This window comes from Agelaius tricolor, unplaced genomic scaffold, assembly GCF_023055355.1.
Source record: "Agelaius tricolor isolate 1412-34295 unplaced genomic scaffold, bAgeTri1.0.p SCAF_30, whole genome shotgun sequence".
Lineage (NCBI taxonomy): Eukaryota > Metazoa > Chordata > Aves > Passeriformes > Icteridae > Agelaius > Agelaius tricolor.
This window is the reverse complement of record NW_027269290.1, coordinates 6,965,920-6,989,109: the sequence shown is the minus strand read 5'-3', so window position 1 is coordinate 6,989,109 and position 23,190 is coordinate 6,965,920. Positions and strand designations below refer to the sequence as shown.

Genomic DNA, 23,190 nt, shown 5'->3' with positions numbered 1-23,190 from the left:
GAGGTCACAGGACTGGGCTGGCAGCACGCAAAAGCTGTGGAAACTTTGCTTTATTTAATTAATTTATTCCTTTTATTTATTTATTTATTTGGAACTGGTTTCTTGTACTTATTTGCTCCGGGGGCTGGCAGAGTTGGAATTTGTGTGTTTTGGAGAGTCTGTATTGATTTTTTTTTTTTTGTAATTTATTTTATTTTGCTGGTGTTATGGGTCAGGCAGTCAGGGACGGTAATAATGAGGCTTTATCATTTAATGGTGGAGCAGCAGGTCCATTTTGGCAGGGAGAGCAGGAGGAGAGGTCACAGTTGGGCTGGGGCTGTGCCCTCAGCAGCGAGGAGATCCCCCAGCAGTGCTGGATTCTCGGCCGCTGTCCTTCACACAGATGCTCCTCCAGAGACATTGCTCAAAACCACCTCGGTGTGGTTTTTAAAGAATTATCATGTGCAGCTCCCGAGCAGAAAAAGAAACAAAGCGCTCAACATCAAATCATCTCTAATGAACTCTTATTCACATAATTCCAACCCTCCGTTATTTATAGAGCGCAGCGAGAGCATCCAGCTCCTCACAAACATGAAACAAGCCCTGAGCTGCATTTAAATCACAGGGACAGATCCTGCCAAGCCTCCCTTTGTGGGTGTGAGCAGGGCATCTGCTGTGCTGGGGGATTTTGGGGCTGGGTCAGGGCTCAGCGTGCTGGGCTGATTTTAGGGGCAGCCCAGGCCCCCCCTGGGTGCATCCTGTGCCAGCTGGTGCCTCCCACAGGGAGATTTTTGGGTTGAAAAGCCCAGGTTTGCTGCTGGCTCTCCACCCAGGGGCAGCACTGGTCTGCACTGGTCTGTGCTGGGCGGTCACTGGGCTGGGCAGTGTCTGTAGGAATAGGATGGGCCATCCTGGGGGCTGTTCTGTCACCAGGCCCCTGGGCTTGTTCCCACCCCATCTGGAAAGTGCTGTTTGCTCCTTACAAGGGAGAGGCAAGGCAGCAAAAATCACATCCCCCGTGGCCACCCGAGTGCAGACCCTGCAAGGGCACCCCAGGCCCCTCTGCAGGCAGGAATCAAACCCCAACCCCTCATTTCCACCTCTGAAATTCTCCTCTCCATTCCTGAAGCTCTTCCCATGCAGCAGGGGCTGCAGGCACTCCCAGCTCTGCCCCTGCCACCCCTCACTCCCAGGGTCCCAGCCCGAGCCCTCCACCCTCCCCACGGGCTCCACCTCGGCCAGAAAACTCCAACCCTGGGCGAGCTCTGTTTCGGGAAAAGCTGTTGAGTGGGGCTGAGGAAACAAGAAGAATAGCAGCCCTATTGGTGTCCAGCTCAGAGAGGAACTGGGTTCTCACTGTGTCAACAGCACTTGGCGTGACAGTGGCCGTTGTGTGGGGAGACACTGCTCCTTTCAGCGCGGCTGCTGGGAGCCGGGTGCTGTTGTGACGGACAGAGCCAGAGCCATCCAGCAGTTGTTTGAATTCCCAGCCAGTTGCAGGCATCGCTCCTGGGGCCCAGGAGCTGCGTGAGGCCAGGAGAGGATTATCTGCAGTGTTTGGTGGGGGAAATGGGAGTAGAATGGCAGAATCGCGGAATGGCCTGGGCTGGAAGGGAGCTCAGAAATCATCTGGGCACCTCCTGCTATCCTGGGTTGTGCAAAGCTCTGCCCAGCCTGGATTTGAACACCTCCAGGGGTAGGGAGTCCACAGGCTCTTGAGCAGCCTGTTCCAGTGCCCCCCAACCCTACAGGAAGGGATTTCTCCTTGAGTAACCTGTTCCAGTGCCCCCCAACCCTACAGGAAGGGATTTCTCCTTGAGTAACCTGTTCCCATGCCCCCAACCCTACAGGAAGGGATTTCTCCTTGAGTAACCTGTTCCAGTGCCCCCCAGCCTTACAGGAAGGGATTTCTCCTTGAGCAACCTGTTCCAGTGCTCCCCAACCTTACAGGAAGGGATTTCTCCATATTTTGTGCAGGGAACACTACAGGAGCTCGAGATGCAAACCCACCCTGCTGCTGGAGGTGGCAGGGAATGGGTTGGAAAGGTTAAAGTGGTTCAAAATGCTGGAGGTGGCAAAAGATGTGTTGGAAAGGTTAAAGTGGTTAAAAAGGTTACAAATGTCTTTGCTGGAGCCAAGCAGTGACCTGTGGTTAAAGCCTGGTGTCGTTTTGAAGCCTCTGGGCCTTTCAGTGCTGGTAAATAGGTCAGGACTGTGCTGCACCTCACCATCACCATCACTCCTCATGTGCTGTGAGTGGGAGAGGGGTTCACAGCATCCTCCTGTGCTCCCTTCTGTGGTATCCCTGCCTGGAAGGGACAGGGACCTCCAGTGGGTCAGGCCTGGGGGCCCAAGTGGCTGCTGCTGGAAGGGCTCGAGTGGCCCAAGCAGTGAAACACCAACCCCGACCCAGCAAAGCAGCAAAACACCAACCCAGACCCAGCAAAGCAGTGAAACACCAACCCAGACCCAGCAAAGCACTGAAACACCAACCCAGACCCAGCAAAGCAGTGAAACCCCCACCAGACCCAGCACAGCAGTGAAACACCAACCCAGACCCAACAAAGCAATGAAACCCCCACCCAGACCCAGCACAGCAGTGAAACACCAACCCAGACCCAGCAAAGCACTGAAACACCAACCCAGACCCAACAAAGCAGTGAAACACCAGCCCAGACCCAGCAAAGCAGTGAAACACCAGCCCAGACCCAACAAGCTGCCACAATCCCTGTGATTCATCCCCTGCAGCAGCTCCCTGGGAAAGGGGGAGGCAGAAATTGTGAATCAGGGAGGAGAGGGCTCAGCTCCAGCCCAGAGGGGTCCAAGGAGCTGGCAGCACTGCGGGAGCCCAGCTGGGGCTGTCTGTGCCCAGGACTGACCCAGGGGATGGGTGACCTCACACCTCAGTCTCCAGTAATTCCTATTCTTGGATGTCGGAACGAATCCATTTCATTTCAGGCTTTGCCGTCGTGCCCGTGGCTCTGGGGGGCTCAGCAGGCCCTGGGGCTGCTCTGGCTGGCTTGGCAGAGCAGCCCTGAGCGTGTGTGTGTCCCTTGCAGGTGTCCAGGGTGCCCGTGGAGTCCTGTGAGCAGTACACGACCTGCCAGGAGTGCCTGAGCTCGGGGGACCCGCACTGCGGCTGGTGCTCCCTGCACCACATGTGAGTCCAGCCTCGGCTGTTCCCTGGTGACAAGAGCAGCTCTCAGAGCTTCCCAGAGCCTCCCACACAAAACAAGTCAGGCTGAAGTTCCTCAAGTCCATTTTTCCTCCCCTTTGGACATTCCCTGCATTGCAGCTCAGATGCCGCTGGAGATCCCTGAGCTCCCGGGAGAGGTGAAGGGAAATCAGCTCCTGCTTCAGGGGCAGGGTGATGTGGATGGAAAACCAGATGGGAAAATGATGGAAAACCAGGATTTGAACTGGTGGGAATGGAGGCCTGCTGGTTTGCACACCCCTCCTGCTGGTTTGCACCCTCCTGCTCTTTGCCCAAATCCCAATAATGTGGAATTTTTAAAGGCAACAGCAGATGTGATCCTGTGAGTGGGGCTTTGCTCCCAGCGAGGTTTCAGCAGCAGAGCAGAGCACAGGGCCCCTTTAAATCCCCGAAAGGGAATTTTCAATCCTGCAGGGGAGGTCAGGGGGTCCCAGCTCCAGCTGCTCCAGGGGGACCCAGCAGAGGGGCTGGGAGCTGCCACAAAGCTCCGAGGGTGCTTTTCCCCAGGGGAGCTCCAGGAAACCCTCTCTGCATTCAGGAGGTGTCTGTGCCCTTCCTTTCTCTGGCCTGCCATAAAAACCAGCACTTCCTAAGGCGGAAGGGAGCGCACGGGGCAGAGGAGCTGGGGGAGGAGGGACAGAAACCCCCCGGCCCCGTGCCAGCTGCTGGGCAGCCCTGAGTGCCTGGCCAGGGGGAGGCAGGGCTCAGGGGCCCCCACTGCAGCTCTTGGCCCCTTGCCTGAGGAGCAGGTGCTGGGGGAGCTGCAGGCTCCTCCACAAACCCGGCCTGGATCCGGGGCTGGGGGCACAGCAGCTCCCCACTGTGGGTCTGGGTGCTGGGGAAGGGCAGGAGAGGCAGCTCAGCCCCTGAGCACCCCACAGGCTCCTCTCAGGGACGGGCTGCGGGTGCCAGCAGGGCTCTGAGCATCCCACAGCAGCAGCCTGGGCACTCTCAGCATCCCCTGGGGGTTTTTAGGTTTTTTCCTTTCCAAGCGAGTCCCTACAGCAGAGCCACCCTTGGTGCAGCCTTGCCCCAAAGCCTCGCTGCCCCAGCTCCTCTGTCAGAAGGGAATTATTTCCATCCCTGTGTGCCCCTGGGCAGGGGCTGCTGCAGCAGGAGCAGGGCTGGGGGCTCTGGGGCTGCTCCTGCAGCAGCTCCTCTGCAAGGATCAGCGAGCACTCCCCTCATGCTAATGAGCTGAGTCTTCACAAGCCACCTGGGAGGCAGGTAAAGGTTGTTATCTTCATTTTGCAGAGACAAAACCCTCGATGACAAGAGGAGAGAAAAGTGTCATTTCCTCTGCCCTTTTGGCCATGACATTTCAGCATCAGCCTATTCCCAACAAGGGCTCTTCCCCGATGGGATTTCTCAACCCTCCCTCCAAGCATCTGCACTTTGGAGCAGTGATCATTTTTTAGCTTTATTTTTTTAAGCTGTAAATAATTGTGTTTATCTTGCTGTTCCTCGAAGCCTCTGTCATCTTTGTTTGGAGGCCCCAAGTGCTGGAGTGCTTGTATTTAATTTGTCACCTCTCCCCTTTCATTCTCACATGTTCCTGCTTCCAGCTGCTCCGTGGAAGGTGCTGGGCCAGGGGTGATGCTCCCGCTGTGTTTGGGGATGGCTGAAAGGCTGAGGGGTGGAGCAGGAGGTGGTTTGCTCATCCCCTGCATGGACAGAGGGATCCTTTGCTCTTTGGGAGCCGTCAGAGGCCTCCAGGAGATTGTTACAGGGTCTCTCCAGCCCAGTGGGATGTGAAGCCTGCAAGACTTCCCCGTGCTGCTCTCTGCAAGTGTGTTATTGTCTCCAAGCCTATTTATCTCTGTTGGGGCTGTTGCCATAAATAGGATGATAAAAAAGAGCCATTCCAGCGAGTCAATGAGATAAAGACTCCAGTCAAGAGCTCACTTTAGGGCTATCTTAGAGATTCACTTAAACCTCGATATTTCTTCCTTTGGCACCATTCATATTTAGCTCCTTTATGCTCCAAAGGAAAAGGTACAAAAGGAGAGGGTGAGGAGAGCAGCCCCAGCGTTTGTTGGGGATCAGGGGGGTGGTTTGGAAAGGGAACGTGGAAACTTCACTTCCCTTCATCTAAAGCAAACTCCCACTGTTCCACAGAATCCCACAACGCTCGGGTTCAAAGGGACCTTAAAGGCAAATCTGCCCCCTGCACCCATGGAGGAGGGCGGGAAGGGAAGGATTTTCCCCAGATGACAGAAAGCAGGGAATCCTGGAGGGCTGCCAGCCCCACAGCGTGCCCTTGGTTCCCAGTGGGTGCCCTGCTGCATTTCCCCCTGCTCCAAGAGCACCTGCAGCAAGAGCAGGGACGAGGAGCTGTGCTGGAGCACGTGGAACACCCGCAGCACTCCAGGCACCTTGGCATGCTCAGAGGCTCCTGCTGCTGGGCATGGGGCTGGGAGCTGCAGGATGGCAGCAGCCAAGCCCTGCTGGCAGCAGCTGGAGCTCCCACTCCTGCCCGGGGCTCCCCCCCAGCTCCAGCAGGACATGATTAGGTGTGGTTTTAATTGGGACAGAGGCACCATCCTGTCCCTGCCTGTTACAGCTTTCTGCTTTAGCTGGTGTGCAGATGAGTCCATGGCTCACCCCACGCCCCAGCACATGGACTGGCACCTCTGGATTGTGTCCCAGCGCAGGAATTACTCATGGGATACTCGGGCTTTGTGGTTTTGCTGATCACTGAATATTTTCCAGCGCCCTTTGGTCCTAACCTGGTGCCCAACACCTGCTCCCTGTGCGGGGCATCACCGGGTCCTGCTGTGGAACACCTCCCTGGGGGTTTGGGGTGTGTTCAGTGCTCTGGGGGCTGTTTTTGGGGCTCTAGGAGATGTTTTTGGTGCTCTAGGGGGTGTTTTTGGGGCTCTGGGGGATGTTTTCAATGCTCTGAGGGGATATTTTCACTGCTCTGGGGATGTTTTCAGTGCTCTGAGGGGTATGTTTTGTGATCTGGGCGTTGTTTTCAGTGCTCTAGGGGGTGTTTTTGGTGCTCTGGGGGATGTTTTTGGTGATCTGGGGGTTGTTTTCAGTGCTCTGGGGATGTTTTCAGTGCTCTAGGGAGTTTTTTTGGTGATCTGGGAGTTGTTTTCTCTGCTCTGGGGATGTTTTCAGTGCTCTAGGGAGTGTTTTTGGTGATCTGGGGGATGTTTTCTCTGCTCTGGGGGATGTTTTCTCTGCTCTGGGGGATGCTTTCTCTGCTCTGGGGGATGCTTTCAGTGCCCTGGGGATGTTTTCAGTGCTCGGGGTGCCCCTGTGTGGCAGGTGCTCCCCGCGGGACCGCTGTGAGCGGGCAGAGGAGCCGTTCCGCTTCGCCGCGAGCATCGGGCAGTGCCTGAGCGTGGCCGTGCAGCCCAGCAGCATCTCGGTGTCAGAGCACAGCCTCCCGGTGAGCAGCGACAGGGACAGGGCCCTGCGGGACAGCCACCCCCGGCAGGGAGCACTCCACACTCCAGCCTTCCCCCTTGCCTCGGGCACAAGTGTTTTCTCATGAGGTCACACTCACGGAGGGATGGGGCAGCCAAGGGAGAGGGTGGAGAGGGGGGCACAGGAACAAATTCCCCTTCCCCTGGTGTCTCAGCTCACATTTCCCTGCTCTCTGTAGCTGGTGAAGGAGAGGCTTTGTTTCCCAAAAAGCTCCTCTGTGAGCTGGGCTCAGGCCTGGCTCTCTGAAGCTTCCCAGCTGTTGCTGCCCCACTCCTCTGCGGCAGCTGGTCCTGCTGCCCCAGCCCCCCGTGTAGAAATGGTGTGGGGAGAGGGGGCTCAGGCCTCCAGGCCCTGCTTTGCCATGGGGACACTGCCCAGCCATGGTGGGGACACCCCAGCTGTGCTGGGCTCACTGGGGACTCTCCTCCCGGCCAGGGCAGGGTGGTGTCCCCCATTCATGCACTGGGGAGGGAGCTGCTCTGAGCTCAGGGCTCTGGGGATGGTCCCTGCTGCTCTCAGGGTCCTGCCACAGGCACTGAGGGTGGCAAAGCTCCTGTAGAGCAACCAGGGGACAAAATCTGCCACTGCCAGCAGTGCTGGCCTGCAGCACCCCAAGGCTCAGCACGGTGGGTTTGTATCACAAAGAACATCCCCGCCTTCCTTTGTCCTCCTCCCTTCCCCATCACAGCACAGCTGGCCACTGACTGTGGGCAGGTGGGTGATTTAAGGGGGATGTTTTGGACGGGAACACAGGCAGGGCTGGGGATTTGAGGGAGGTCTGGGCTGCTCTGCCTGCTGACAGCTCTGCTTTGCTCCCTGGTGTCCGTGCTGCAGCTCAGGCTGCGGGTGAGCGATGCTCCAGACCTCAGTGCCGGGGTCAGCTGCCTCTTCGGGAACCTGAGCGAGGTGGAGGGGCAGGTGTCGGGCAGCCAGGTGCTCTGTGTGTCACCAGCAGCCAGAGATGTCCCTGCCATCCCCGTGGATCAGGGTAAGTGCTGCCTCCTTGATGCTGGCTGGGGGCTGTTTACAGACTATGAACGGGACGGGGCTGCTCTGGAAGGTGCCTTGAGCTGTTTGATTTTCCAGCATCAGTCTCATTATGTGATTGTGACAATGGGAAGATGCCAGCAGCTCACGTTCTAGGGAGCAGACACAGAACTCAATGTTACAACTCACTTTATAAGCTTCTTGACCAATCACACACAGCAAAAGCACATTGACAGTAGTTCTATCCAACCACTTAAAAGCACAGGTACCTTTGGTTAAAACAATGCTTGCTTATTTCAAATACAATACCTACTTGTAAGCTTTAAAATAACGCACAGAGCTCCATTATTAAGCTTTAACTTCCTTCATATCTTGCTAGATAAACTTTTCTGTAGCTTACAGAGTTATTCTAGCCAAGTGTTAATACACAGACCATTGTTCTATTTGTCTTTGCTTTTCTACAGTTTAAATCATTTCTCTGCTGACCAATCTCATGGCTGCTGCATGGCTCTGCTCACAGTTCTGCTGTCTCTGGGGCCTGCATCTTGCAGCTTTCCCCAAACCCTCTGATTCTGTGGATTCCCACAGCTCCTGGGCAGTGACACGGTGGCAGACAGCGCAGGGCAGCTTTGGGAGTATCAGCTGAGCAGAGCTGAGCCTTTGGGGCTGCTGCCAGAGAAATTCCTGCTGCTGTCAAAGCCCATTGAGCGCAGGGAGCTTCATCCCCAGGAAATGCATCCCACACAGGGCAGGAGGGGCTGGCAGCAGGGAGTGCCTGCGCTGTCCTCACTCCCTCCCTGTGCTGCCAGACAGCTCCCAGGGCAGGACAGGGGCCGTCTGTCCCCTCCAGGGTGGCTCACAGGAGCTCTCAGCCCTGCCAGGCTGGCTGGATCTGGGAAGCAGCAATGTCCCCTGGGCCTGGCTCAGCACCCACGAGCAGGTGGCTGCAGCTCCTCTGTCTCAGCGCTGCTCTTTGGGCTGGCTCCTCATTAATGTCACCTCTGTCATATTTTCTCTTCCTGAAACTGAAGCACCACTGGCTTGGAGCTCATTTTCCCCTTGGCATTCTTCCAGGTGTCCAGGGTGCCTCCCTGGTGATGTCTTTGTGGTTCTGAGGCATTTTCTGGAGCCTGAGCCTTGGGGAGCCCTGCAGGGGCTTCCCCAGCAGCCCCAAAAGAACAATGTGCTCTCAATGAACCCAGAGCTCAGGCTCCCAGGGAGCTCCACTGCTGCCTCACTTGATTCCAGCAGGGCCTCCTGCTCCAGGAGACAACTCTGGGACATGAAGCTGTGGAGCCCAGACCCTGGAAGTGCCCAGGGATGGGCTTGGGTGGGGTTTGGGGGATGCTGAAGGTGTCCCAGCCCATGGCAGGGGCTGGCACTGGCTCTTTGAGGGTCCCTTCCAACCCAAACCCCTCCGTGACTGCACAGTTCTGCTCCTGGGCTGGCTCTCAGAGCAGCCTCACGTTCTACACTGCAGAGTGAATCAGGGAGCAGGGCCAGGCTCCAAAACCATTCCAGGGCCCCTTCACCCCCTGGCTCTGGGGCACTTTGCCACCAGGGCTGGGGTTGGGGGGCATTGCTGGACATGGGCACCCGGGGGTCTCCAGGGCAGGGTGGGGTGGGTCCTGCTGGACTCGGGGGGCTCCAGGGCAGGGTGGGGTGGGGTCCTGCTGCTGGGAGGTGCAACCCGAGCTGCCCCAGCAGCAGCAGCAGGGGCTCAGCAGAGGGCAGTGGGCAGCAGACCCCCCCCTCTGGCTGTGCCAGTGACAAGCCCTGCTCTGTCCCCAGACTGGTTCGGTGTCGTGCTCCAGCTGAAGTCCCGGGAGACGGGCAGGACCTTCGTCAGCACCGAGTTCAAGTTCTACAACTGCAGCGCCCACCAGCTGTGAGTGCCCCTTGCCCACCCCGAGCAGAGCCAAGAACCAGCCCCGAGCATCCGGGGAGGGGGCGCTGGGGGTGCCACGGGGGGCCCGGGTCACAGGGGGGGCTCCGGGAGCCGCCGAGGAGGCAGAGCCGGGAACAACCTCAACCTGCTGGTGCCCCCAAGCTGCGCGATCCCGCAACTGAGAGCGGGGATGGAGCCGGGAGGGATGGGATGGGAGGGGATGGGGAATGGGGATGGGAAATGGGGAATGGGGGAATGGGGGAATGGGGAATGGGGAAGGGGGATGGGGAATGGGAATGGGGATAGGATAGGGTGGGGGAATGGGGAATGGGGATGGGGAATGGGGGAATGGGGATGGGGGAATGGGGAATGGGGAATGGGGATGGGGAATGAGGAATGGGGGAATGGGGATGGGAATGGGGATGGGGAATGGGGAATGGGGATGGGGAATGGGGAATGGGGATGGGAATGGGAATGGGGAATGGGAATGGGGATGGGGAATGGAGATGGGAATGGGGATGGGGAAGGGGGAATGGGGCCCCAGATTGGCTGTGCTGATTAGAATGAGCTCCCCTGGCTATGGAGGTCAGCAGAATGCTCAGGAGAGCACAAACTGAGCCATCAGAGCTGCTCACACAGTGCCTGCTCCCTGTGCCCAGCTGGGAGAGCCCTGCCTGCAGAGCTGCTCTGCTCCTCTCCAGAGCTGCCTCAGGCCACGCTGCCACCTCCCTGGTGACATTTGTCTGCCTGGCCTGGCCTTGCTCCAGCAGTCCCGGGCACTTCCCTCTGCAGGCAGCTCAGTGCCTGGAGCCACGGGCAGGGCATGGACTCAATCCACGGGCACAGCTGATCCTTGTGCCACCAAGAGCTGCCACGTGGCACCAGGGGTGGCCTCGGAGATGGAGGAGGTGGCAACTGCCAGGGTTAGCAGCTGTCACAGCTCCTGCCTCTCTGTGAGAGGGGAACAAAACCCACCCAGGCACTCTGCTGGCAGCTGGGTCCCCTGGGGCTGAAAAGGGTCTGTGTTCTTTCAAAAACATTTCATAAGCAGTTATTTTTTTTTTTCCCCAACATGAATCAAAAGCACTTGCAGCACCCCCTGCACTCCGAGGCCAGGCAGGAGTGTTGCTGCTGCCTTGAAGCATTCCTGACTTGCAGAACAACTGATCCCATTTTTGCCAGGCTTGCCTTCTTTCCTAGAAGCTAAAGCCCAAGCCTGGTGCCTGTGCAGTGCCCTGCTCTATTTTACACCAATCCAAGGACGTGCAGCAAATCCCAGCTTGCATTTTACTCTGGGATAAACTGTGAGGCTGCCCCAGGTCTGTCTTTGGAGCCTGTGTGTTTTCCTAAACCCATTTCCCGTTTTGTGCTCTATCAAAACCACCCCCACCAAAGGGAATTCTTTTCCCAGGTAAGGCTGAATTTCTGGCACGGCCTGCAGAAGGCTGCAGCCCTGCCAAGGTGCTGGGGGCTGTGCTTAGCCCTGCTCTCCCCCCAGGTGCCTGTCCTGTGTGAACAGTGCCTTCCGCTGCCACTGGTGCAAGTACAGGAACCTGTGCACCCACGACCCCACCACCTGCTCCTTCCAGGAGGGGAGGATCAACGTCTCTGAGGTACCTGTGCTGGTGTCCACAGGGGGCTCAGGGTGAGGGGAGAGACCAGGATCTGACTCCATGGGTCAGAAGGCTGATTTGTTATTTTATGATATATATTATATTAAAACTGTACTAAAAGAATAGAAGAAAGGATTTCATCAGAAGGCTGGCTAAGAATAGAAAAGGAAGGAATGATAACAAAGGTTTGTGGCTCGGCTCTCTGTCCGAGCCAGCTGGGCTGTGATTGGCCAGTAATTAGAAACAACCACATGAGCCCAATCCCAGATGCACCTGTTGCATTCCACAGCAGCAGAGAACCATTGTTTGCATTGTGTTCCTGAGGCCTCTCAGCTTCTCAGGAGGAACAATCCCAAGGAAAGGATTTTCCATAGGAGATGTCTGTGACAGTCCCACGCTGGGACTCCTCCCTCTATCCTCTGCTTTTCCATGCCACAAGCACCAGAACCCTGTTGGTGTGAGCTTTGAGGGCCTCTCTGGTGCCCAAAAGTGCAGGAGCAGCTTTGAAGCAGAGCAGTGCTGGTGTCACTGAAGTGCTGCTCTTGACCCGAGCGGCAGAGCTGAGCCTCCCCTGCTGTGTGGGAATGCCCAGGTTCATTAATTACAGTAATTGCTGTAGTGCTTTCCCCCAGGGGTCCCAGAGACGCCAGCGCTTTCAGCAGCTCTGCTTTGCTTGCTCAGAGCAGCAGCTCTGGCTGGGCTGGGCAGTGCCTCCTGTTGGGATTCGTGGCAGGACCTGACTGTGGCTGGTGAAGGAATTACCAAAGAGCACAGCCCCAGATTTTGGAAAAGGGAGCTGGTTTGGGTTCCAACACCACGGAGCCGGAGCCATCTCTCTTAGCAGCTCATAAAAGGTGTGGGGCTCCCATCCAAAAATGCTTTTAACACTTGGAAAGGCCCAGGCTGTGAATGGCTCTGCCAGCTCTCCTGTGTGTCCCAGGGCAGAGGGATCCGTGGAGGGAAGGGGTTTGTTAGCACAAATTCCCGATTTACCACTGCAAGGAGCCCTTGCTCTGGGGTTTCTGCACTCCTCGTCCTGCCTGATCCCCTGCCTGCCTCATCCACACGGGGTCCTGGTGCTGCAGGGTCCTGCTCTTTGCCCTCACTGTTCCTACAAACAGCTTTGCAGCACCTGAAATGAGTGCAGGTCCTAAAGCTGCAAGGGAAAAACACTTTGAAAGATGCTCTGGAAATCCTGAGGGTGCTGGGAAGTGGGAAAGGCAGCAGTGAGGACATCTACAAATAGGAGAGAAAGAAAGGAGAGGAAGGCGTGCCAGCATCCAGCCAAATCCTTGTCAGTGAGTGATGGAGATGGAGAAAAGCAGGGGAGATCAGTCAGTGGTGTGAACACTGAGCTTCCCTGTTCTCCTCCACACTCCCAGCATCCCTGTTCTCCTCCACACTCCCAGCATCCCTGTTCTCCTCCACACTCCAGGCATCCCTGCCCTCCCAGGCTGCACAGGTGGGGCTCTCCCTTCTCCGGGTCCCCAAGCCCAGGATCTCAGGGTGTCTGACAAGTCCCTGCTAAAGCAGGACGATCCCATCATCTCTGTTTTGCTGCTGGGAGCACCCAGGGCTTGCCTGAGGTCACACAGAGGGAGAGGGGAGCAGTTGGAATCCCTGGAAGTTCCTGCTGGGATCACAGGGCTGTCTCCAAAGAACTTCCTCTGTCATCTTCACCTTGCAGAGGATTTCTCACCAGGGATGTTTTGGGGCACCTCACACCTTCCTGGTGATTGGCTCTGGTAAGGGCTGATGATAATGATACAAGTGCTCTCCATCATTTCTCCTTCAGACCTCGGAGCACAGGCAAAACCACCCCAAATAAATGTGTTTGCTCATTTAAGAGCAATGAATTTCCCCTTCACACACAGCCTGGTGATGATGATGCCTTTGCTATGGGCTCTCCACCAACACACAAAGAAGCAAATGCCTCATGGAGAGTTTCCTCTCCTAAACCAATTCAGATCACAACGTTCTCATTGTGTCACGGCCTGATGTATTAGGAAATTGTTTGTGCTTCCCCTGGCTGCCTCCCCAGCAGAGCCAGTGGTGTTTGGAGTGGGGATCTCCGTGCCTGTGCCCTACTTTCAGTCCCCTGTGCCTCTCCTTACGTAAGGTTTACACACGTGTTCACACGGGCCTGCACATCGCTCGCATCTTTATCTTTAATTTAAGGGAAATATCTTGAATATTCCCTTTTACTCCTGGCCCATCAGAGCTGGCATCCCAGTGGGATTGGATGTGTAACGAGCTCCCTTTGATGCTCCCAGGAGTTGTCTGTCTGGAGGAGGAACAAGGGCCCAAAGCCTCAGCCACTTCAGGAGGAGATGGGGGAGAGAATTTCCCTTTCCATGAGCTGTGCTCCTGCTCCTTGCAAGGCTCTGCCCCCAGTGCCCGAGCTGAGTGCTGCCCCTCTGCCCTGCCTGCCAGGGAAATGCAGCCCAGGGAGTTTCCTGATCCCTCCACCTGCCCGGCCAGCAGGAGCTGTGTGCTCAGGTCCAAGGGCAGAGCTCAGGGACAGATGTGGGGGTGCAGAGGGTGTGTGGGTGCTTTAGGAACAGCAGAGCTGTGCTTTGGGAACACAGATATTCCACAGCCTTTGCAGCAGGGGGATCCTGCAGGACAGAGCTGCCTGCTCCTGATGTTCTCCCTCTGCTGGGAATTTCTGACATGGGGGAACCATCTGAGGTCTCCATTTCCAGGTAGCCAATTCTTTAGGAGTTAATTATTACAGAAGCAATTATTTCCCCATCCTTTTCCTGGTCAGAGCCTTCACTGTCAGCAGAAGGTGCCTGCTCAGACCTTGCCCCCACTAAATCAGGATTTCTCCAAGAGATTCTCCTGGGTGTGGAGCACTGATTGTCCCACTTTACAAAACCCCAGATCAAGCCCATGATGCCATTTTAATGTGCCTGATGTGGTTTGGCATGTGTGTGTGTGTGTGTGTGAGGTTTTATGATGTCTCTCTCTAAATGAGGAGAAATGTGGATTCATAAACATCCTCACACCCCATCCCAGAGGAGAGCTAGAACCAAATAAATCCTCTTAGCTCCCCAGGATGTGAGAGCCTGTCCCTCTTTGATGTCCAGTGTGTGCTGATAATGCCATTTCCACAGGGGAATGCTGATCTGGGGACAGAGAGTTCCAGATCCCAGGATTTCAGTGCCCTTGGGGCTCCTTTGAATTCCCACTGATTTTATGGCAACACCCTTGCCCCTGGCTGTGCCCTTGGGTGCTGAGTGCTGCCTGATGTGCCTTGAAGGAAACAAAACAAAACAAAATCAGCCCTGCAGAGCTGTCCTGGCAATCCCCATCCCAGCAGGGCTGAGATGTGCTGGAGGTGACTCAGAGCCGCAGCTCAGGCCACCAAAGGCAGCCAATGACTTTGCAGGGTCACACCTCACTTTGGGGAGATGCCTTTGCCTGAAATAGGAGCAAAAAGCCTGGTTTCAGCAAAATTCCCTCAGCTCTGAGCCGTGGCCGTGCTTTTATCATCCGTGCTGTGGATGGTTGGTGTTCAGAGGGAGGGAGGCAGGAGGGAAGGGCTGCAGGAGCAGAGGGAGCAGTTCCTGCCTGTAACCCGGGCCAGGGAGCTGCTCCTGCCTCAGCTCCGGGCTGTTCACAGGAGGGGAAGGTCCTGAACATCCCCCTGCCTCCCAAAGTGATGGAGAACACCCAGGTTAGGGCTCAGGGCTGATGGTGTGGGTTAGGAACTCACCAGGCTGGGCTCCAGCTGCCTTCCTTTCATGTCTGGTTTCCAAGGAACAGGGGCTGCTCTCCCTTCCAGTGGCATAAATGAAGGATAATGTGTTTCCATGAGTGACAGGGACTGTAATTTATATCATTGGGAACACAACTGTGAACCAGGGGTTTACATTCACGTGCCAGATTGGGTTATGTTTATAACTTTAAAATAACGGGCGGCAAGTTAACATTTGTGGAGAGTTTGCGGGGGTTTTTTGAAGATGAAAAGTACAGAAACAGTCTATTTTCTGCCATTTGGGCTAAATCCTGTAGTCAGAAGAATTGCCTGCCATTTCTAGGCAATTTTTTTTTTTCCAAATAAGAGCAAAGAGGTTTGACCTACTAAAACTGCTCGGTTAAACACAAATAATAACCATGGGTGCTCTGTTCTGCTCCAAAGACAGCTGCAGAACGTGGGTCTTTAAGGTATTTATAGACCTTGGAGTCTTTGAGGCTAAAAAGTGTTGGAGAAGCATAAAATGTCTTTGTAAATTGTGTGTGCTGATACTTCACAGGCAGAACATTCCCCGAGAGTCTGTGCCACTCAGGCACCCAGCCTTGTCTTCCTGCAGCAGATCTGATCCCTGTTTATTCTGGCTCGGGGAAGTCAAGGAGGATAATGAGAGGATTCTGCCTGTTTGTTTAGAGAGAGGAGGCAGTAATGGCCTTTCTAACTCGCTGCAGGATTTACCTCTCATGAATTAAAAAACAAAGTAAACTGATTATGGAACAAGCTGCGTGTGTTCCACCGCCTTTATTCGGTGTTTTCTGGGTGCTTCCAGCTCTTCCCGGGGAGGGAACCAGGATGGGGCGCCCAGGCTGAGCCTGACACAGCGGGGACACGAGGAGGGGCCTTGGCCAGAGCCACAGAGCCCAGCCCAGCAGCAGGGCCTCCCTTCCAGGCCTGGGAGATTCCTGTGGAGGGGATCAGCATAGACAGAGGCACTGCCCAGCTGATGATAAATAAAGCCCTGGCAAAATCATTGCTGATGGTAAACCCCTGACAAAATCATTGCTGATGGTAAACCCCTGACAAAATCATTTACCTGAGCAGTGGCTGCTCCACCAGGGAGCAGCTGAGAGAGGTGGTGGAGGGACAAACCACACAGGGTCTGTGGGAAGGGCTGTGTGCGCAGGGATGGGGCAGTGCGGATGGGGCTGTGCAGGGATTTGGGTTTGAAAGGATTTGGGTCACAGGCATGTGGCTGTGCAGGGATTTGGGGTGCAGGGAATTGGGTTTTTAGGGATCTGAGGTGCAGGGACGTGGCTGTGCAGGATTTGGGGTGCAAGGACATGGGGTTTTAGGGATTCAGGGTGAAGGGATGTGGCTCTGCAGGGATTTGGGGTACAGGGATGTGGCTGTGCAGGGATTTGGGTGCAGAGACATGGCCGTGCAGGGATTTGGGGTGCAGGGATGTGGCTGTGCAGAGATTTGGGTGCAGAGACATGAGTTTTCAGGGATTTGGGGTGCAGGGATGTGGCTGTGCAGGGCCATGGGTGCACATCACTGAGGCAGCAATTTAAAAAACAAATTGGAAAAAGAAAAGCCCTGAAAGCTGAGCTTTCCCCAGGGCTGGAAATGCTCACAGGGGCTCCACAGGACGTGCAGGGTCCGAGCTGAGCCGGGCCCTCCCCAGCCCCAGCAGCTCCTCTCGCTCAGCTGAGAAATTCAGCAGCCACTGCCTGCAGCAGCCTGGCTGCCCACGGGCATCCTGGCTTTGCTGGAGTCTGGCATCCTCCCACAGATCCCTGCATCCCCAAATGGGGATCCCTTGTTGGTGTGATCACTGCCAGCCAGCACAGAGGGGCTGCCTCGCTCCTGCTCAGGCTGCGCCTGCCTCGCTTTCCCCACAGCCCCAATGTGACATTTTCCTTCCTCTGGAACCAAAGGAATGGGAAAAAAAAATAATAAATCTATTTTGCCCCGCTCGTCTCTAATGATGGCAGAGCAGTTTTTGCTGCCAGCACTTCCAGCAGCAGGGAGCAGATGTGGGATGGAGTCCCCTCCTGTGCTTGGGAAGGAAGGAGCCTTTCCTTAGCAGTCTCCTCACGGACTGAGCTGGCCAGGAGGGATAATGGTCCATAACATATTCATTATTTTCAGGACTGTGCACTGAAGTTCTCCCACTGGTGATGCAAGTGGAGATTTTTTGTTTTCAGTTGTAATGGGGTAAAGGATTCTGCAGCTCTGGGTTGCTTTTCCTTCCAGCCCTCGGGGCTGGGCCCCTCTGCTGGAGCTCAATGGGACTTTGAGGTGAATCAAACCCTTCCATGCAGGCAGGTGTTGAGTGGAAGGTAGCACAGGTGAGTGGTGCTTCAGGAGAGGAGGGAATGTGCAGAGTCAGCCTGGAAGAGCTGGATGGAAAATGCTGTGAATCCAGGGAGTTTGCTGGTGGTGAGCTGGGGCTGGGTCCGGGTGCCAGGGTCAGTGGGAAGCAGGGAATGCCATTCCCTCCCTCCCAGCCTGTGAACCCTCTCCTCTGCAGGAAAGGGCCTCCCTTCCCTCCCCAGCGCAGCTGATGGAGTTGGAAATCACTCTTGGCTGTTAATCCGTGAAAGTCCCTGTTAGGAATAAAATAAAATATATATACGGAAAAGTGCCACTAAAAAGGTTTACGAGGCTGCAGTTTAAGTGAGCGGCTGCTCCAGAGCAGAGCAGCTGTTTCTCATTTACAGCTGGTTTGAGCCATGGTGAAACACTTCCCCTGGCCCTGGCTGGGAGCTGCCTGCCTTGGGGACGGGGATTTTCTCCCTGGACACAGCATCCTGGGCAGGATGGCTCCTGGCATTGCCATCAGCACGATTGCCTTTCATCCCCAGGCTGCAGGGGCTCGGGATGCCACTCTGGGATTTGGCAGAAGGAACGGAGACGGACGTGTTTGTTCTAAACTCCTGCTTTAGCTGGGGATTAATCACTCAGTGTCAGGTGCTTACAGGTACTTAGGTACCTTGTTCCATTAGATCAAAGCAAATTAGAGCTGAGCAGAATGTAAATACAGCTGATGGTCAGAGGTGTTGCAGCTCCTGCTGTGGAAATTGGAGGAAAATTGTATTTCCCAGTGTGTTGTGCAGAGATAATGTTTGGGATGTTGAGATCTCATGGGAGGGATGTCACACAGTTACCAGCAGCTGATAAGTCATTTTTTGTGGTCCATCTCAGGGTTTCATTTAGACATTCTGTTCGTGCTTGGGTGAGCTGGATATCTGTGCAATGGTGTTTCACAGAGTCACAGATGCGTTGGATGGGAAGGTGTCATGGTTCTGTTCACATCTCTCAGGGCCTGAAACACTGAGGTGTCCTTGATTGCCAGGCCTGGAGAGGAATTGTTGTGTCTGACCAAAATTGGAGAGCAGCATTATATATATATATTATATATATAACTCCAAATTTTTCAGGATTTGCAGAATTGAAGGATTACAATTATATTTAAAAAAAAAAAAAGAAAAATATAAAAAATATAAGTATGGAGTTTGGAGTTATACATTCCAAATCTTGCAGGATTGCAGGATTACAATTATATATAAAAAAAAGAAAAATATAAAAAATATAAGTATGGAGTTTGGAGTCATGCACTCCAAATATTGCAGGATTGCAGGATTATAATTATATATAAAAAAAAGAAAAATATAAAAAATATAAGTATGGAGTTTGGAGTTATACATTCCAAATCTTGCAGGATTGCAGGATTACAATTATACATAAAAAAAATAGAAAAATATAAACAATATAAGTATGGAGTTTGGAGTTACACACTCCAGATTTTGCAGGATTGCAGGATTACAATTATATATAAAAAAAAATAAAAATATAAAAAATATAAGTATGGAGTTTGGAGTTATACACTCCAAATTTTGCAGGATTGCAGGATTACAATTTTATATATAAAAAAAGAAAAAAATAAAAATATATAAAATAAAAATATACATCTATAAATATATAAATATGTAAACTATAAAATATTAAAATTATATTAATATGAAATATGAAATATAAAATATAAAATATAAAATATTTTAAAATATTAAAAATATAACAAATATAAAAGCTAAAATGCTAAAGCATCACCAGCACACCCCATCCATGACCTCCCACCTTCTCCCGTTGCCTCCCAGGACTGCCCCCAGCTGTTCCCCACGGAGGAGATCCTGATCCCGGTGGGAGAGGTGAAGCCCATCACGCTGAAGGCCCGGAACCTGCCGCAGCCCCAGTCGGGCCAGAGGGGCTACGAGTGCGTGCTCAGCATCCAGGGCATCGTGCACAGGGTGCCCGCCCTGCGCTTCAACAGCTCCAGCGTGCAGTGCCAGAACAGCTCGGTGGGTGAGAGCAGCACGGGCAGGGCTGGCAGCGCCCGGGCAGGGGGGAAAATCTCCCTAATCCTAAATCCCAGGTGGGAGAACGCCCGCGGGGAGGAGATGCTGGATCTGGAGTGCCCTGGCCGCCGGTGGGGGTCAGCCAGGGAAAGGGGAGGAGGAGGAGGAGGAGGAGGGAATGCAGGAGGTGTTGAGGCAGGCTAATTCACACACGGGGAGATAAGGAGAATCACAGACCCCTTATCGGGGAGCTGTCAAATCCCAGGTCACGGTGGCTGGATGAATAGAGCGGTGCTGGAGAGCAGGGAAGGAGGGGGAGAGGGAAAGTGCCGGGGGAGAGAGAGAGAGAGAGCGGGGCTGGAGAGGGGAATCACCGGGTGGAGACGGGAATCACCGGGGGATGCTGCCCTGGAGGGGGAAATCACTGGGGGATGCTGTCCTGGAGAGGGGAATCACCAGGGGATGCTGCCAGGAGAGGGGAATCACCGGGTGGAGACAGGAATCACCGGGGGATGCTGCCCTGGAGAGGGGATGCTGCCCAGGAGCAGGGCAGGGTTACCCATCCCCTCCTCAGGACAGGGCTCAGCCTCACTAGGCCACCCCAAATTCACCCTGCTGGGTACCCTGGGATGCCAAAACTCAAATGGCACATGCAGGCACCCCCACCCTGATGCACAGCCCGAATTTGTGTCCCCCGTGTCCCTTCACGAGCAGGGACAAGCGTGGCCCTTCCTCTGCTCACCATGTGCTCAGAAAGGGCCCTGGGCAAAAAGGGCACAGTCAGTTTGTTTTAGGCAGCACAACAGGGTCCGTTTGAATATTCAGTGCAGATGGCCTTAAATTGTTAATGAAGTTTTGAATTTTTAAAAGTTTTACTGGATATTTATACATTGCTGGCCGTCTTTGGGCCTTGCAGCTTGGTGGATAATAAATGTATTAATAGTACATAGTACTTTTCCTATCCAGAGTGATTTATAAGCATTAGAGAAGCACTTTTATTGCTGTTGGGCTGATAGGGAGTGGTAGGGGGAGGATGTGAGGGCCATTCTGGACTCGCAGCTTCATGTTCCACCCCAGCTTAGTAAAACCCAGTACAGTCAAACATGAGTTAAAACTGCACAGCTGCTGCCCAGGGACAGGCAGAGCGCTCTGCCCTGCTTTAATCACCACTCCCTCCTCCCAGAGAGGTTGGCAATGCTCACTCACCTCCTGAAGTCTTTTTAGCAGCTCTTGGTTGACCTAAAGAGAGCTCCAGAGAGAGGCCTGGCCAGTGCTGGGTGTGATAATGGGAATTTCAGCATTCGCTGGGAATTCAGCTGCAGCATCCAGCCTCACTCAGCCACAGCCCCCAGGATGTCATAAAAAGGGGAATGATTCAGGCCAGGGCTATTGTGGAACAGGCTGAGGCAGTGGCTGGGGCTCTGCACCATCTATTTTTGCTCAGCTGTTTCCTGTTCCACCTGCAAAGCTCTGCAGTGGGGCTCTGGAGCTCCTATCACAAACTGGGTAAGAAGCAGCCTGAGGGCAGCAGTCCCAGTCTGGTTACCTGGAGGGGCTGTGTTGGTAAGCCAGAGACAGAGTGACGAGAGCAACCACTGCGAGTGGAATAATTAATCTGTTACCTCTCACAAGGACTAGATCTGATTTAATTATCTCCTCCTGATGAGGAGAAGGGACTCAAAGCAGAACCCTGGAGATGAAGTGTAAAAATGCGGTGTCTGAGGCACCAGCAGATGTTTTTAAGCAGAGAATAAAGATGGTTTCTCTCAAAAAACCCTCTTTGTCTGGGAGTGTTGTCTCCCCAAGCATTTCACTCTGGATCTTACCCTGCAGTACCTCTATGATGGGATGGACATCAGCAACCTGGCGGTGGACTTTGCCGTGGTGTGGAACGGGAACTTCGTCATTGACAACCCAGAGAACGTGAAAGGTAAAATCTGCTTCAGTTGGCTTCAGGCCATCCCAACTGTGTCCATCCCATGGAAATCCCTCAATCCCACCTGTACCCCAAGGGGATATCCCAGCTGTATCCTGAGGGAATCTCCCAATCCCAGCCATGTCCCAAGCGAGTCCCCCAGGCCCAGCTGTCCCCCGAGGGAATCCCCCCCAGTCCCAGCTGCGCCCCCAGCCCCAGCTGCACCCCAAGGGAATCCCCCAGTCCCAGCTGCACCCCAAGTGAACCCTCCCAGTCCCGAGTGAACCCCCCAGCCCCAGCTCCACCCCAAGGGAATCCCCCAGCCCCCTCTGCACCCTAAGTGAATCCCCCCAGTCCCAGCTGCCCCTCCAGCCCCAGCTGCACCCCGAGGGAATCCCCAGTCCCAGTTCCACCCCGAGTGAACCCCCCAGCCCCATCTGCACCCCGAGTGAACCCCCCAGTCCCAGCTGCACCCCGAGTGAACCCCCCCAGTCCCGAGTGAACCCCCCAGCCCCATCTGCACCCCGAGTGAAGCCCCCAGCCCCACCTGCCCCCCCAGGAGCCCCTGCCTGGCTGACCCCCGTCCCTGTCCCGCAGTGCACCTGTACAAGTGCGCGGCGCAGCGCGAGAGCTGCGGGCTGTGCCTCAAGGCCGAGCCGCGCTTTGCCTGCGGCTGGTGCAGCGGCGAGGGGCGCTGCACCCTGCGGCCCCACTGCAGCTCCCCGGGCGCCCTGCCCTGGCTCCACTGGGCCGGACACAACGTCAAGTGCTCCAACCCGCGCATCACCGAGGTGAGCCCGGCCCCTCCTGCCTGCTGTGCCAGCGAGGCCCCGGACGGGGATGATGGCATTGGCTCCAGGATTGCAGAAGGCTGATTAAATGCTTTATTCTGTCATAAGATACTAAATATATATATACTATATATCTATCTAGATATATAATATCTAGAGATATAGTATATATACTAGAGATATAGAGATATAGAGATATATAGTATGTGGATATATATGGATATATAGTGTGTATATATATATATATATGGATATATAGTATATATATACTATGGATATATAGTATATATATACTATATAACTGTATAGTATATATCTATATAGATACATATATATATATATAGGTATATAGATATATATCTATATCTATATATCTATATTGTATGATAGATATATACTATATATAGATACATATTATACTACTGCACTACACTCTGTTATACTACTGTACTATACACTATATCACACTGCTGTACTATATTATACTACACAGAATCACCAAATCAATCACAGAATCACAGAATCATGAGGTTGGAAGAGACCTCTAAGATCATCGAGTCCAACCTATGCCCTAACACCTCACTTGATGCTAGACTACAGCATCAAGTGCCATGTCCAGTCTTTTTTTAAACACATGCAGAGATGGTGATTCTACCACCTCCCTGGGAAGAGCATTGGTCAGTGAATCCAAACACTGAGTCCAATTAAGAAATCACCCTTTGGTGAACAATCTCCATAACCCATTCCACGTGTGCAGAACAGGCGCAGCAAATGAAGGTAAGGATTGTTTTAATTCTCTCTCCGAGCTTTCTCACAGCCTTCCCCAGGAAAATCCTGGGAAATGCTGTGTCTCTCTCTGTGTTCAGAGGATGTGTGATTGCCACGCTCCCCCAAAATCCGCCCAGCCCTGAGAAATGTGGGCAAAACACTCCAGAACTTTCTGGGATGTTTTTAATGTGCAGCCTCTGCCCCACCCACGCTGCGGTGACCGCCACGGACTGCGGCGGGAATGCTAATTAAACCAGGGAGCTAATTAGTCTGGAGTTGCTGGTTCTGATATTTCTGTTCAGCCCACTGAGGGATGCAAAATGTGTCCCAGGAGCATTTTCAGCAGTGAAACTGCACTCGCCCTGTTAACGCTGCTATGAGGAGTGACACTCCTGTCAGGTGGGAACGAAGGAAGGTTTGGGTTTCTCAGGTAATTAAATCCCCCAAAAACGCCTCCCTTGCCCTGGCTGTGTTTCCACACTGCAAAAGGTGTAACACAGCAGGATCAGAGTTGTCTGTTACACCAGTGCTGCTGGCAG

At 54.0% G+C, this 23,190-nt stretch overlaps 1 protein-coding gene across 2 annotated transcripts in view; it reads left to right on the top strand.

The window, feature by feature from the left end:
* Positions 1-23,190, top strand: part of PLXNA2 (plexin A2) — a 143,596-nt gene that overhangs the window by 77,245 nt on the left and 43,161 nt on the right. For both annotated transcript variants that reach the window (XM_071450326.1, XM_071450325.1), the window contains exons 5-12: positions 3,039-3,139; positions 6,470-6,593; positions 7,466-7,619; positions 9,410-9,506; positions 11,005-11,119; positions 18,980-19,180; positions 21,011-21,107; positions 21,690-21,883. In XM_071450326.1, coding sequence (XP_071306427.1) covers positions 3,039-3,139; positions 6,470-6,593; positions 7,466-7,619; positions 9,410-9,506; positions 11,005-11,119; positions 18,980-19,180; positions 21,011-21,107; positions 21,690-21,883 — 1,083 coding nt within the window. The remainder of the gene's footprint in view (positions 1-3,038; positions 3,140-6,469; positions 6,594-7,465; positions 7,620-9,409; positions 9,507-11,004; positions 11,120-18,979; positions 19,181-21,010; positions 21,108-21,689; positions 21,884-23,190) is intronic.